The 15,961-nt window shown below is 39.0% G+C and overlaps 2 protein-coding genes across 2 annotated transcripts; both read left to right on the forward strand.

Moving 5' to 3' along the window:
• Window positions 1–1,460: 1,460 nt before the first annotated feature.
• nkx2.7 (NK2 transcription factor related 7) lies at window positions 1,461–3,619 on the forward strand. Its single transcript, XM_073467232.1, has 2 exons — window positions 1,461–1,695; window positions 3,072–3,619. Exons 1-2 carry the CDS (start codon window positions 1,461–1,463, stop codon window positions 3,617–3,619), a joined length of 783 nt encoding a protein of 260 aa, XP_073323333.1.
• Window positions 3,620–10,908: 7,289 nt separating this feature from the next.
• Window positions 10,909–11,796, forward strand: nkx3-1 (NK3 homeobox 1). The gene is made up of 2 exons (XM_073467294.1): window positions 10,909–11,095; window positions 11,396–11,796. Exons 1-2 carry the CDS (start codon window positions 10,909–10,911, stop codon window positions 11,794–11,796), a joined length of 588 nt encoding a protein of 195 aa, XP_073323395.1.
• The last annotated feature ends 4,165 nt before the right edge of the window (window positions 11,797–15,961 follow it).

A 15,961-nucleotide genomic window follows, 5' to 3' on the forward strand; every position in this document is an offset into this window, starting at 1 on the left:
ACAATTTTGAGCTACTTGAGTATTTCCAGTTTTCTGCTATTTTATACTTCTTCTCCACCATTCAGAGGCAAATATTCGACTTTTTACTCTTACTGCATTTATATGTCAACTTTAGTGACAGCTACATTAAAGATTCATTTCAATAATGATGCAATATTTTCAATGAAGGTAAAACTATATTGATCTGAGGGAAAATTCACAAGCTACCCAGCAGATATGAAGCAGTTATTAAACACCCTTTACCATCCTCAACATTAAAGTAATGAACACATCAGTGGATCATTAATTATAAAGTATATATATATGTATATAATAATAAAATAAACACTATTCTAAAATGTGCTGTTCTGTACAAGGAGTTATTTTACTTTTAGTACTTTTTTTCTGATGCTAATACTGAGTTAAGCATTTAAATGCGTAAAAGATCTGAACACTTCTTCCCTCTCTGCATATCAAACATGTCAATCACTGCTCAGAGCTGTAAGTGGCTGTGAGTGTATCTATCTGTCTCCTTGTGTCCTGCAGCGGGACAGGCCGTGTCTGTCCTTGTTCCTGTCTGTGCGGACCGACGCGCGTCTCGGCCTCAGTCAAGCATCGCAGGCTGGCGCCGCCGCCTCTCCACTTCCACAACATCAGGTGTAATGTTACTGTTTGTTGTGGCCTGAGAACACTAATAACGCGGCAGGGAAACAATGTTGATGGTGAAGCTGTTCAACATCACCTCAGATCACTCAACCCCCGAGGACCTGCAAGGCTGATTAAGTGGCTTTACTCGGCTGACCAGAGGCGTGCCTTTGGGTTTACAATGAATAAATTAGCCGCTTTTCAAACAGGTTCATTAATCTGGAGAGTTTCACTGGTTTCTAACAATGCAAAGGCGTTTGTTTGAACTAACTTTCATTTGTCTGACTGGCAGTATGTCAGGAAATCTATGAAAAACAGGTTGGAATCAAGCGCAAATGAAAAAATAAATATTTTTCAGTAAGCAAAAAGTTTCTTCCACATACTGACTTCAAAATGAAGTAAACCATTACTTTTTTTTACATTTTTTTTAATAACTCGAATTGTTCTGTAGGATGCTGTAATTAAAAACTCGCACTCACAGTCTCATTTCTTAATTAAACCGCCTAATTACACACACACACACACACACACACACACACACACACACACACACACACACACACACACACACACACACACACACACACACACACACACACAGGAGGGTGGATAGGATGTGAGGTGTTCCTGTGTAAGGTGAGAAGAAGCCTGGGTGTTGGCCAGTGTTCCTGAGAGGGGTGACAGATCTATCTCTACTTGCTCTGTAGCTGGACCCTTGAATGATTTAAACCTCCTCGGGCCTCTCACTCATCAGTCAGTTGAGAGAAACGTCCGGCAGCGTCACCAGCAGCTCGTGCGCAGCGCGTAAAAAAGGATCCAAATCGTTTCGACTGAAAATGTTGGAGATGCACCACAGTTCAACCACCACGACGCCTTTTTCGGTGAAGGATATTTTGAAGCTGGAGCAACATCATGATTTTGAAACTGAACTCCTGATGACAGATCAGGTTGTTCCGATGCACTATCAGCACGTGCACGGTGCGTCCCGGAGCATTTATGACTGCGGGCCTGAGCCGTGCGTCTCCGGGATGAAACTCTCAGCAGCAGCAGAGGAGGAGACGAATGAACAGGGTGAGGATGCACACGTGATAATCAGTCAGAGCAGTCAGATCCAGGAACATGCACTCTGTTTATGGTTGTTTCAGTTTAGGCCGACCGACAGAACGCGGGCCTGGACGCTGAGAGCAGGGATAAAACATTTTACTTTTCTTAAAACCTTTCAATTTGAAAACCAAAAGAAAAATGATGAACAAACATGACTTTTCATTAAACACAGATAAACGGAGATGTCCGGATATTTGAAATAGTTTGCCATCAAACAAAAAAACTTATCAACAAGAAGAGGCAGTGAGGGTAACGATAAAGGTTTATTATTATTATTATTATTTGGAAACTGTGATCAAATATTACAATCTTTTAAGTTAATCAGATGTACACAGGGAAGAAGGCTCATATGTGCTGCTTATTAACTAAAATATCAAGTTTGATCTCAGGGAAAGTGAATAACTATTAATAATAGAACTATTTTCGATTCTGTCAAACGTCACAATAATCAAATTCACGTCTTCCAACTCAGTTTTATTAAATTATTATTTTTTTTTTTTACTCCTATTGTTTCACACATATGGCAGAAGTATAAAGTAGGTTATGTGTTTTTTTTCTTTTTAATGTTATATGAATTTATAGAAATATAAGAATAAACTAAACATGCTGGAGAAATAATAACTTGTGATCTCTTTCAACAAAGTATACAAATGAAAAAATAATGTCAAATCTGAGATTTGTCTTTCTTTTTTCCTTGATATTGCTGGTATAGAAACACATGAGATCCAACTCCTTCAAATGATTTTTAATTGTATTTTTCGAAAGATAAATAGTTCTAAATAATAATAATACAGTTATTTAACATGTTTAGTAAAAGTAAAGATATATTGTTAAAAATATAACTTTGGTAAAGTCACCCACATAATATAACTTGTGTTAAAGTCTTAAAATATTGGATAATAATTATACTTGAATATCACAAGTAAAATTCTGGCAATAAATGTAGTTAATTATCAGGAGTTTAAGTACATTTAAACACATGTTTACACCCATCTTTATACAGTTCACTATCGTTAACCGATAATCGAGCTGGCGGATTTTTGGATCCAATATTCATCTTTTTCTGATGATCGGAATCTTTGTGTTTTTAATCCGATTGATGAAAAAAATAAATAAAGATAAAAATGGGCTTTGGCTCTGATACAGCATCAAATCTACCAAGCAACGTGTAACTAAAGCTATCAAAATAAATGTAGTGGAGTGGAAGTACTCAAGTACAGTAAATATACTTAGTTACACTGGTCATCACTGGTGTAAATGTATAAAATAAATAGCTTTTGGATGTTTTTAGCCCAAGTTTTCCATAGTTTGACTTGATTTGACTTGTCTCTCCTGGTGTGCAGAGATCAGCGGTCTCGACAGTTCACCTGACTGTGACAGGAGCTCTAAAAACAGACCCAGACCGCGCAGGAAGCCGCGCGTCCTCTTCTCCCAGTCCCAGGTGTCCGAGCTGGAGAGGCGCTTCAGACAGCAGCGCTACCTGTCCGCCCCGGAGAGAGAGCACCTGGCCCTCATCCTCAAACTCACCTCCACACAGGTGAAAATCTGGTTTCAGAACAGGAGGTACAAATGTAAGCGCCAAAGACAGGACAAGTCTCTGGAGCAGGCGGGGTTCGCACCTGCACCGAGGAGGGTGGCGGTGCCGGTGCTGGTGCGGGACGGGAGGCTGTGCAGCGCGGGGTCACATCCAGCTCCTTATAACGTGACTCTCGGACATTATAACTCAGTGTTTGGATACGGAAACAGCAGCGTGTATGGCTGCAGTTATCACAGTGTGTCACCTCCAGCCGCTGTGTCCAATAACCAGCTGGTTGATCTAACAGGAAACAGCGAGGGGCCCTTCAGCCACGGACACTTCCAGGCGTCATTACAGGGCGTCAGAGGCTGGTGACTGAAACAATTCAACTCTGTATAGCACAAAGTTATCACATATCTCACTGTCAAATGTTCTATTGTATATTTTTTAAGGATTTGTATGTGTTGCCAGTTTTCTCTTGTTGAAATAAGTGAAATTAAAAGTTCAGCTGATTGTTTGATGCACATTGAAAAGTAGATTATTTTTTTATCGATTATACATATTCAAACTATAAATATCTACACATTCTGAATTTAAGATATAACACGTTATAGTGATTACCAGTGATAGAATGTACCTAAATAGGCCACATTTACTCGAGTACTGTTTGTTTTCAGATGAGACACTTGTAGGATGTCACTTTACTTTACTTTATTCTTCCACTACTTTAAATTTAGGCAAATATCGTATTTTTTACTCCACTACAGTTATTTGATAACTTTAGTTACTAGTTACTTTGCAGATTAGTTGCTGCATCACATCCAAAGTGCATTTTTAAATGAATTTATTTGGCAAAAATCGGATGAAAAATAGAATAGGCTACTGATTCAGATAATCATCAAAAAATGCTGAATATCTCATCCACTAATTGGTAGTAGCCTGTAGTAAACAATGTATACCTATATGTGAATAGATGCAGAGGTGGGATGAAACGAAGTACGAATACTTCGCTACTGTATACTGAGTATTTATGTGGAAATACTGACAACTTTTTACTTTACTCCCAACATTTTAACACTAATATTTGTACTTTTCTCCTTACATTTTCAAAACAGACTTGTTACTTATCGATTATCGATTATTTACAAGGCTTTACCAGCCCACAAGGTCGGTATTTGACGTCCTGGGAGTGAGACTCAACACTATCTTTCTGGTGCGTTTAGAGACAGCTCGGACAAATCTGATTCTACCTTTAAGTTTAATAGTCTTTGAATTATATAAATATGACGTGAGGTCTTCCAGAAACGGCCGGAAGAAATGTCCTTCAGAGGGATACTTTTTACTTTTATACTTTGATTACATTTCAGAGCCTGTACTTTGTTACTTCTACTTGAGTAAAGAAGTTGAATCAGTACTTCTACTTTTACCTACCTACCTACCTTTATCTTTTTTCACACAACTATCTGTACTTACTTCAGTAAGGAATGTGTGTACTTTTACCACATCTATATATATGTATAACTTACTTTTACTTTTGATACTTAACATTTACTGCGTGCACGTTTAGTATCAGATACTTTAAACCTTTTACTCAAGTAAATTTATATGGATGACTTTCACTTTTAACAAAGTCATATTATATCTTTACTTTTACTCAAGTATGACTTTTGGGTACTTTTTTTTTTTTTTTTTTTTTTTACAACACTGCTGATTACAAAAACTTCGTGTGATTTTATGCTTAATGTCAAATAATCTACAAAATACGTTTCTATGCTATTAATTTGCTTCAATAGGATAAGAATAAATCCTTTGGTTATTCTATTTATATGATATCAGGCAAATTATATTTCTATTTTAGCTTACTATGGAAGGAAGGTGGAATATTTTTGGAAGTCTGTACCTACAGCCCTGTTGAAAATAAAACGTATAAAAGACATTAATATATAAATTAACTAAATAGCATAGCTTATTTAAAGGGTGTATAATGTATAAACACCAACTAAATGATATCAAATTCTACAAAATGTCTAGATCCATCACTCCCAGTTAAAATGTGTAATCTCCCTCTAAATATCCAATTTAAATCCACATACCTGATTAGAAAGCCTTTGGTAATTGGCTGTGGAGCTGCCGTCTGTGCAGTTTATCAAAGGGAGCCATCAAAAAGCTAATGGACGCGCTGACATCTGACCTGACAGGGCTGCTCTATCAAACTGACCTCATTATTGTCCCATTCACAAATCCGCTGATAAGGCCGGAGAGCTTGTCCTGTCCCGGAGCTTTGCTTGGTAAACAAACCCGCAGACAGAGTGGCTCTTTAACTTTTTCAAACTTTCAATCAAACGGGAAACAGTTCCAGTCCGACCTGTCACTCCCCGCAGATACCGCACTCACTCTGACCTGTTTAATTACATTTCATGCTGCCGATTGGCTGTTAAACTTATACCCGAAAGAAATTAAATGTTGACTTGCAGAAAATGGCATTAAAAGGGGATTTAAATCAAAAGCTTATTGTAATAAAAAAAAAAAAAGAAAGTCCCATGGAGCATGTCTCAATCGATCATGCGTGGCTCATGCGGTACACACGCCCCTACCTTCAAATAATGAATGAACAGAGGAACACTTGAGTGTGTGTCGCTGTTAATGCACATGGAGACTTGGCTCAAGGGCCCGAGGAGCAGAAACACCTCTGGGGAGGAGAGAGGAGGTGAAGGAGCACCTCTGCACAGATAAGGGAGAAGCTGCAGACAGAGAGGAGACCAGAGACACTTCAACAGATCAGATAATGCCCCTGTATATGTGTGTGTGTGTGTCAGAGAAAAAACACTTTGCATCAGTTATGTTAATGGTGGGTGTGTTCTGCAAAGTCCATGGTTTTAGTCCATGTTTATTCTTAACCATGCAGAATACCTAAAACTGACATTGAGACACAAATATGCAAAAGTTCTGAGAAGAATTTACATTATTGGTGTAATTAAAAAAACTTTTACAAACTACAATCTGTAGACACAAGACAGGATGATGTAGTAAAAGAGCTAACGAATCCCAGATCTGGTTTTTAGATTACAAAAATGAGCTTATGTGCAGTTTTAGTGTGTGATTTCTGATACAATTTGAGAATTTGGTCAAATGTTGTAATGTGCAGGTAGGCAGATGGGGTTAATTACAAACAGAGTGGGCAATTGAGGTGGTAATGGGGCCGAAAGTGGGTTGCTCCTGTGTGTGTGTGTGTGTGTGTGTGTGTGTGTGTGTGTGTGTGTGTCTGCGCGTGTGTGTGCGAGAGAGAGAGAGAGAGAGAGAGAGAGAGAGAAAGATGAATGAAAGAAGAATCCCATAATAAAGATGCTTGATTACACTGTGGTGATGAGGGTCAGTTTAAATAGAAGATGACGTGAGTCCGGACATCAGTGAAAGACTCATTATAGTTTACTCAAAACCTAACTCTGTAGTTACGTCAGCTTCAGACAGGCAGACATGTCTCTGACTGTGTAACGTAACCTTCAAAAGCCAGTCTGATAACAAGCTAAATCGTGTATCCAGATAACTGAAGATGGAGCACAATCAGACTCTCATCAAACTAATCCTTTAGTAAAAAAACAGCTCATGGTGAGGTTGTTCCTGTAGTTTGAAGTGGCTGCTGGCTTTGTTCTGTTAGGGCCTGATGTGTGGATTTAAAGCTCCCTCTGGTGGAAGACATTTCAAAACCACATGTGACACAGAAAACTCATTTATGCCAACATGATATTAAACCATTTTCCTGATAAGAGAGTTTGAATCAGCTTAAATCTCATGTGCCCTGAAGCAATAAGAACCCTCTAATGCAGCGGTCTGCCAAACATTTTCAGGTCAAGGACCCATTAGCTGATAGAGAGACAAAGCAGAGACCCCTAATTACATATACTGTATACAATTCTGCTGCATATTATACTGAGACAACAATAACGTGTGGGCGGTTTATTGTGCCATGTAGAAACAGGTAGGCAGCAGTTGTAGCATGTTAGAGTCCTGTGCTCTATAAGTTACAAAATGATATTCTGGTTAAGAAGGAATTGGACACTGAGTGAAGGGGGACAGGGAGATTAGAGGGTTTTATTTTGTGCACTGTTGCTCTATGATATCTTTTCAGTCCCACTTCCTTTAGGAACAATTAAATATTCCCTGGAGAGAGGGTATGGATATACAGTTATGTACTGTACATGAATGCACAGATATTTGTCAATGGAAGAGCTCTAATCTAATGTATCCCTTTTAATACACTCCTTGACGCATCCTTGACTCCTTGACCACCCTTTATTGCCTTTTTTTTGTTTTGTTTTTTGTCTTTTTTTGGTTTTGTCTCTGTATTTTTTTCTTTTTTCTATTTCCTAAAACGTTGTCTTGTATTGTCCTCAGTCCCTCACTAAATATTACAGAACATATGAATATGCAAATATTTTTCCTTTCTCAAGTTTAAGGGATATGTTCACCCAAAATTAAATTCATTCATTATCTACTTACCTCCATGCAGATGGAAAGTCGGGTGAAGTTTCGTGGTCCACAAAATAATTCTGGGGTTTCAAAGCAAGACAGTTTTGCATCATTGTCCTAAACAACGGAAGCAGACCAGCGCTTTTTTAAAAAAAGTTAAAAAACATTTTGAGGTCACAAAATTTATGATGTCACAAATCATATTCATAGGTCCGTCTTTTCTACAATGAATGTGAAAACAGTCTTCTAGTGCACAAACATCATTCTGCACAGAGAAGCTCAAACATTCAACTGCAGGAACAACAAGAAAAAGACATTGTGACTGGCAATAACAATGCAATAACGCAGGTGCAGGTTTCTGCATTATATAATGCTGATGATACAAATCTACAGTTACGACAAAGTCTCGCCGCTCGTCATGTCAGACAAAGAAATAGCAGGAAAACAACAGAAGATTGATGGCACAGCAACTTTCGGTGGCTCAAAGAAAACATTGTCACCACAAAGCATGTAATGTGGAAGACAAACGCCTCCCCGGGCTAAAAGGTCAGAGGTTCCACTGTGTCACATCTGATGCAGAACTATGCAGCCAAATATCTGCCGAATGAATGCTCAGGACACAATAGATAGAAGGAAATGTAATTGTTTTCGACTAAGAGCAATCATGTGGATTGTCAAAGAATAAGGGCAGAGGATGACAGCATAGCACAGACACTCTGGCCTTGATTTGTTGCCTGAGTGCATGTGTGCTCTTATTCAGCCAGGTTACAAAGCTTTTGATGACATCCAAGCATGTGTTCAACATATTTTTGATGAAATGACCCCTTTCTTCAAACTGAAAGCCTTCCTTTTACATTTCAGTCCATATTCAGTGCTGTATGATCCAAAAATACACACAAGGGCTTTAAAAACAGGAAGAAAAACTGTCTAGACAGACGGATAAAAGCCTTCTGTGCTTACAGTTCAACATACTTTTGCAGACAGATGGTCACAGACAAAGAACTCAAGGTGAAACATATCATCCTGATGATCTTAATGCCGTGTTGACAAGACAGCAGCTAATGCTTAAGAGGAGCCTCAGACAGAACATAGTAAACTTCACATCATTCAATGTGGTTTTATATATTCATATTGCTCATAGTAAACAAAATCAATTCAAACATGGTGACAGAAAGTTTAATTAAAGCAATAACAATGTAAGAGACTGTTGGTGACTTCTCGGTGTGTGGTTGGTGCCAGGGAAGCTGGAGGAGTCAGCAGGGCCAGGGAGCACGGAGAGGATCATGTTTATCATACCTACGTTCATGCGTTTCCAAATGAAGCATGAAGTCCCAGAGGAGCACAGACACTGCTAGTAAACGTCTCGTCCTCCAGAGAAAGTCAGGCTGAGCCACGGAGAACAACAAATAAACAGCCACCGAGCTACGACTGTGTCCGTGCAGGAGCCGGCCTAAATGTGTCCAAGTCATTAGTGCCCCAGTAGGTACGACCACCCACCCAGTCTGACCCCCACCCTCCCTCCTACTGCTGTCTCCTGCAGGGTTACTACACTGCGCTGGTGGGGGCATGAAGCTCAGACACAAATCTATTTAGTGACTATAACATTAAATTATCCAACATATACTATAATATTATCCCTGTCTGCACCTACATTGTGTCTACTGGAGGATTTTAGAAGCTGATCCCTCTTTGAGGACCCATTGTTATGTGATATATAAGAGGAAAAAAAACTCTAAAGCACAAATATTTTATGACAATACATTGTTAGTCTATGCGATACAAGTTTATTACCTCATTTTGTGCGTCATAAAATTCATTTAGATTATATATTGTGTGAGGAGATCATAAAGTGTGCAAAATGTGGGATTCAACTACAGCGTACAAAACATATCGTATAATCTAAGTGCATTTTCTGCCTCTTTTAACATGACTTCATTTGTGCTAAAGATCTATTCTGGCTGTTTGCCATTTTACTGCTGTTGTGTTTTATGTTTGTACTCCAGACCTCGATGTTTGGTCGAGAGCAGGGATGCCCAAACTTTTCCCCGCCGAGGGCCAAAACTGAATCTTCATGTTGGGCCACGGGTGAAAACAGAAACCTATTGTATTGTATTGTTGAGATGCAAAATGACAAAAAGAAGATCCCTTAAAATTCCTTAATTGACAAACTTCCTGCACAGTGTTCCTCTGCCCACCATGTTCAGATTGTGACAAATGACAAAGAGTAAGGGATCCTGGGCTGTCACACAATTCACAATAACATTATTGTCATGATATCTATAGAAACTTGAAAAAGAAATGTAAGCAATCAAATCTATCGTTGTTTACTGAGTGTTTCTGTCTTTTTTGGCAAATAAATTACCCTCATATGAGTTTAGCGAGGTGGAGTAACTGTAACTGTAACACTAAAACCTTCATGAAGGTTGGATTTATTGCAGAGCTGCTGTCTCAGTCTGAACTTAGTTTAGGTGGGTGTAGAGACAAGAGAATGACTGGTTGCTCTATGCAACACAACACAGGGACAAAACTGTGTCGGGTGTTCTTGGAAAACAAGATGTTTCGACTATTAGGTCTTCATCAGAGCTCCACACAACAAACAATACAATATGGAGCCATCTATATATATAGTGGCCACAGCCAATAGGAGGCATTCACAGGACCCACATAATGACATACCAGGTGAAACAAACAGATTTTTCTTGCTTGGAGCGCCCGAACAGCCTCTGCTTTTAAGTGGGTGTACTTTATGAACCGATAGCTGAGTGTATATTACTGTACTGTATAAAATCTGTGTAAAAAGGGACTATAATCATATAAAATGTATATATGTATATTGTTTAAACATGTACAGTTTAAAGTATATACATTTTGCATACGTTTTTCTTTCCAAGGCATGTTATATGCATTCAAATGATAAATAATACGAAGCATAGCACATTTTTTGATACGACACAATTGTTGTTTCATCTCATAAACTCATCATGTTGATCTGAGGAGGCAAACAAGTGACAGTTACAGAAGCTGAAGTAGAGCCGGCTGTCTGTGTCCCGCCTCCTTCTCTTGTCGGTGCAGTCAGGGTAAGCCCGCCTCTGCTCTTCTATAAATTCACACCGTGTGAGTGAGTGAGGAGACACACCGCTTCAACTCCTGCTGCAGCCCTGAGTCACTGAGAGGCCCCTGATTTGTGGATATACTGGATGGAAATGTCTGACGCAGTCAAACCTCTGACCTCCTTCCTCATAGAGGACATCCTCTCCATTAAGGACAGCAGAAGATTTAATGCAAAATGCTGTTTGGGGAAGATGGAGAGATGTTCACAGTGGAAAGAAGAGTGTTTGTCAGAGCAGCTGTGCCCTGAGGAGACAGCGTTTGGAGTGCAGACAGGTGAGCTCCCGTTGACTTGTGATGGATAGATAACTATAAATTCTATGTGTTTGACTTTAATTAATAGAATAACTTTTTAGAAGATTGAATAAATCTTTGTGGGATAAATAATAGGTGTGTATCGTGAGAAGTTGTACCAATATAGTATAAAAAATATAGTTTTTAAGGGGATAAAAACGAGTATTCGTCCTACTTTTTATGAAGTTCTTTTTGAGCCACAACCTCGCAGCCTGATATGCAGATTACACCAGACTGACTGTAATAGAGTAGTTGTCACCCTGTCACATCTGTTCTTCACAGAGTCTCTGGACGCGTCCTGCAGCAGCTCCTCAGAGTCCAACAATTCCTCCTCCACAGGGAAACAGAAGCGCTCCAGAGCTGCGTTCACACACCTCCAAGTGCTCGAACTGGAGAAGAAATTTAACCACCAGAAATACCTGTCTGCCCCAGAGAGGGCTCACCTGGCCAGCACCTTAAGACTCACCGAGACCCAAGTGAAAATCTGGTTTCAGAACCGGAGGTACAAGACGAAACGAAAGCAGCAAGCATCAGAGTTCTGTAAGGACGTGTACAAATCAGAGGGACTTGGGCTGAGAGAGGATTTGGTCAGATCGTCACTGATCACCTCCTTCTGTAAAGCTTATCAATACAGACCCTACCTGTGGGACTACAGCGGCCCCTGGGCGCCAACGTTATGGTGAAACTGACATGATGTTTGAATTTATAAAGTATATGTTTAGTATCCTTGATATTAAGGCTCTATGTTGACTATCAAAGCTGATTTCTTTGTTATTTGACGCTGATTTTAAAACTCATGTGTTACCATCTCAATGAACACATTGCTCATGAACACATTCTGTTATTTTTCATGCTTTAAGAAAAAAATGATGCTGTAAAAAATCATATAAATCTTGTGGTAATGGACATGATGAAGTCAGCTGTAGCATTGTTGATTAATTCATTATTAAATTAATTTTGATACACTCTACTTTTCTTTAAATCTCTGTGTGAAAATTACACTTGCAGCCAACTTTAAAAAGTGTGTTGTGAAAAATAACAGTACAACAAAATGTAAAGAAAGTGGGGAAACTCTCAGTCTGTTAGTTGGGCATAAACTACATGCTAAGAGTGACACTCTTCATGTTGTTCTTTTCTACTGGAGACATTTAAACTATCCGTGTGGAGTTAAACTCCGATAAAACAGCATAAGAAGATAAGACTAGACGGAGATGCGGGTGATGTTGTAAATGAGGGCTGAAGAATGAGATCTGATTTCTTAAAGAGCCGCTGACCTGATGAAAACATGGAGATAAACTGCTCTTTAGGTGACTTCATGATTGAGGACAGCTACAGCAGGAAACTAAGAAACCGCAATTTGTCGTGTGAGATCTTTTGAGGAATTTAGTTTAAAATGAGTCAGTGTGGCAGTCAAAGAAAAATTATAAACAGATGAGTTCATAGAGATAATAGTGTTTTAGACAAATCATGATCCAAATGTGAAAACTGGATGACTGAAGCAGTAAAAAGTAATAAGATGCAACAGAGAAGAATAATCAGAAAAGAAACAAACAACATAATGAAGTTTTACAGCAAGTACTGCAGGAACACATGGAATAAAAAGACTGTGTTGTCTTAAAGGCCAAGTTTAACTAGAAGATGCCAGTTTTGTTTGTGGCGCTGTGGCATGAAACAATAAGGCCCTCATGTGGCTCATGCATGTGATTATTATAGTAACACGACCTGTTTGTTGACATGAGTACCCTGAGTGAGGCCAACTGAGAGTAAAAGAAGGTGATGGGGTAAGAAATTGGAATACCATCTAACACCGTTACACAAGGCTCAGTGGCTGGTGTTGTTTATTCATGAAAATAACCTAACATTTTTGAATTACATAAAAAATAATGTATGTAATCCAAATACTTTTGACTTGAGGATTTTCTATTAGACCCTCTGAAAACCATTTCAGTGATTCCATTGTCAAACTTAGTGGGAAAATGTGATCACAGCTACATTTTGTTCATTTTATTATATTATATGGTTGCATACTACAGTTGATGCAACATAAAGGTCCAACGTGCAGGATTCAGGGGGATATCTTGGCAGAAATGGAACATTATATTCATTAAAATTAAATCAGTTAACTTCCACGGAGTCTGTCATGTTGCACTGCCATGTTTTCTCCCAGAACCAATAAACCAAACACCGGTTCTAGAGAGGGCCTTTTGCATTTTTCCTCATGTTTAGGGGCCACTGTAGTTTCTCTAATATGCTTGGTTGCAATCTGAAATCTCACTGCCACCATGAACGGTAGGAGCAGTATATGTTCAGTAAAGGGATGTGACAGGGTCAGGAGTCAGTAAGCACCGGAGAACAACTACGTTCACAGCTCAGCCGGTTGTCTACACGAAAGTGTGCTTCAAAAAGCAAATATATCTCTGGCCTAAATCCTACACACTTGCCCTTTTAAATGTGCTGCAAGATACATGCTTTTTTTTTTACATCAAATCTTGAATGTAAGATGTAAACGAAAAGATTCTAGTTTCAGATATTGGAGTAAGCAAAATGATCAACTGTCCTGACAATGAATCACTGTAAATGGCTTCTTCCATAAATATTCTGTCTACCATGCTATAAAAAGTGTAGCTAGACATAGTTTTAAATGCACTGAAACCTTCAAATGCAAACAAATTATGAAGGTATGTCTACATGTATTGCAGGCTTTATACATCTTTTACTCTGACTTGTTTACTGCACCTATGGGCTCATTACTTGAGGCTGTATAATCTGGTCCCATCATAGTTGCATATAACCTAAAAAAGGGTAGATCAACCACCTGCTGGTATGTCCTGGGTATCAACCAGGTAGATATGGAATGCATGTTGTTATCTTCCAGTGTACTGATAGTATCCATGCCTTGAATATAGAAGTCGTCTCTATCTGTTGTCACATGGCCTCCTGTACAGTAAGAAGTATGCTGCCCTGCCCTTCACAGCTGAGGTCACTGCCTCCTTCATCACGAGGCTCAGCCTTCTGGGCCAACAGCGTTTGATTGTGATGTATCTGCTGACATGAGTAATTTTCTCCATTATAAAAGCTATGAATAATAACAATCATTTAAGTCTTCACACGTGCTGCTGCAGATTAAACAACAATGTTTTTGCTCTCAGTGGACAGCCTTACCTTCCACTGATATGCGACGTTCTTGCAGCATTACCATTTTCAGAATCCAATATATAAATATTCAAACATAATGGCAAGACACAGCTCGTCCAGCCTAATCCAAGTCTGATGAAGACCCGAGATTCTGTGCTAGAGCTGTATAGGATCTTTGTGTTTAGCCAATAACTTTAGAGCTGATGTTAACAACACCTTACTGTTGCTTCTTGTACTTTTACAAAGGGATGTAAGCCAGCCGATACATAAAAAATGAAAAAAATGAAATACTTTTAATAGAAAAATAATAAGACATAGTCAATCAAAAAGATTCAGCAGTATTTCCACAGGCTATGTAAACTTAACTACTAAGAGTTAGTAGTTTAGTTTACATAGCCTGTGGAAACACTGTTGACTTTTTTTGACGATGACCCCTGGGATTTTAATTAAGTCTCAATCTGTCATCAAACACATGCATGATTCATAAAGTACCAACTGGTGGATAAACTAAACAGATGTGTACACCTTTAGCCAGACAAGGAACTAGTCCATGATTGAATCATGTGTTTCAGCATTTATTTGGATCTTGTAGAAAATAAAAATAAATAAAAATAAAACAGTTTTCAACACATATCTTGAAGCATGTCACTGTGTCAGTCGCCAGATAAAATGTTTCTGCAAAGCACTGATGCATTCACATTTGTGCATGTCATAAACTACCTTTCATGCTGACATTTCTAAAAATGTCTTGTATCACATTCATGTTCATGACCTGACTTTTATTTTGGAAGGTGGGGGTGGTGGCTGTGGAGAGAACCAGTGACCCAGAACAGGGCCGAACAGAGCTGATAAGATGGCCTGCAGGATTGACTGTAGAGCTTTACATATCTAAGAAGGGTAAGTTTGTAGTAATATAACCAAAGTGTGAGCCGAGGACTGATGGAATTGATAGGAGGGAAGATTTAAGAGCTCTCACGCCACCTGAAACCTGTCTGACTTGTACAAGCCAACAAGTGCCAAGAGATTATCTTATTATTTATTTATTTGTATCCTTACTGAGGATGTACTGTACTTACTGTTTTTAGGAGATCATTCCTCACATTTTTTGGAACTGTTCTGTGGAGTTTTCATCTCAGCTGTCCTTTCCAGAGATTTCATTTGAGAAAAACCTTCCTGTTCAAGCAAGTGTCATTCTATTTATGAATCAACTTGTAAAACACGGAAGAAGTTGAAACACTGTGGTGTATCTTACCTTACTTAAATCTTGATGATTTCCTCAAGCTTAAGTGAGTTCTTATCTACTGCGCCATTCATTCTGGGCCCTTGGAGTAAACAGGTAATTAGACATGAAGAGGGCAGATAGCATCTGTTTTGACGGCACTGAAAATCTGACAGTCTCTCTCAGCGTCTCTCAGAGTCTTTCTACAAACACGTTCATCAGATAAAGGAGCCAGTTGAAGGGTGACACTGAAGGTTATGGAAGAACTACTATTTTCTGCACTTGCCATTGTCATACCTGCACTTCCGCAGGCTCAGGGAGACACGGTACATTGATTCACAAACACAGGAGACTTAAAAACACCATCCTCTTGTCTGTTTTCATCCCTGCACATGGACTCTAAATCTGTCTCTGCAGCACCTGGATTAACTGGATTTGGCAGGTAGATGATGAAAAGAAGTGAGGAGGGGCATAATTTAACTGCCTTATCTCCT

The sequence above is a fragment of the Pagrus major genome, chromosome 5 (genome assembly GCF_040436345.1).
Source record: "Pagrus major chromosome 5, Pma_NU_1.0".
Lineage (NCBI taxonomy): Eukaryota > Metazoa > Chordata > Actinopteri > Spariformes > Sparidae > Pagrus > Pagrus major.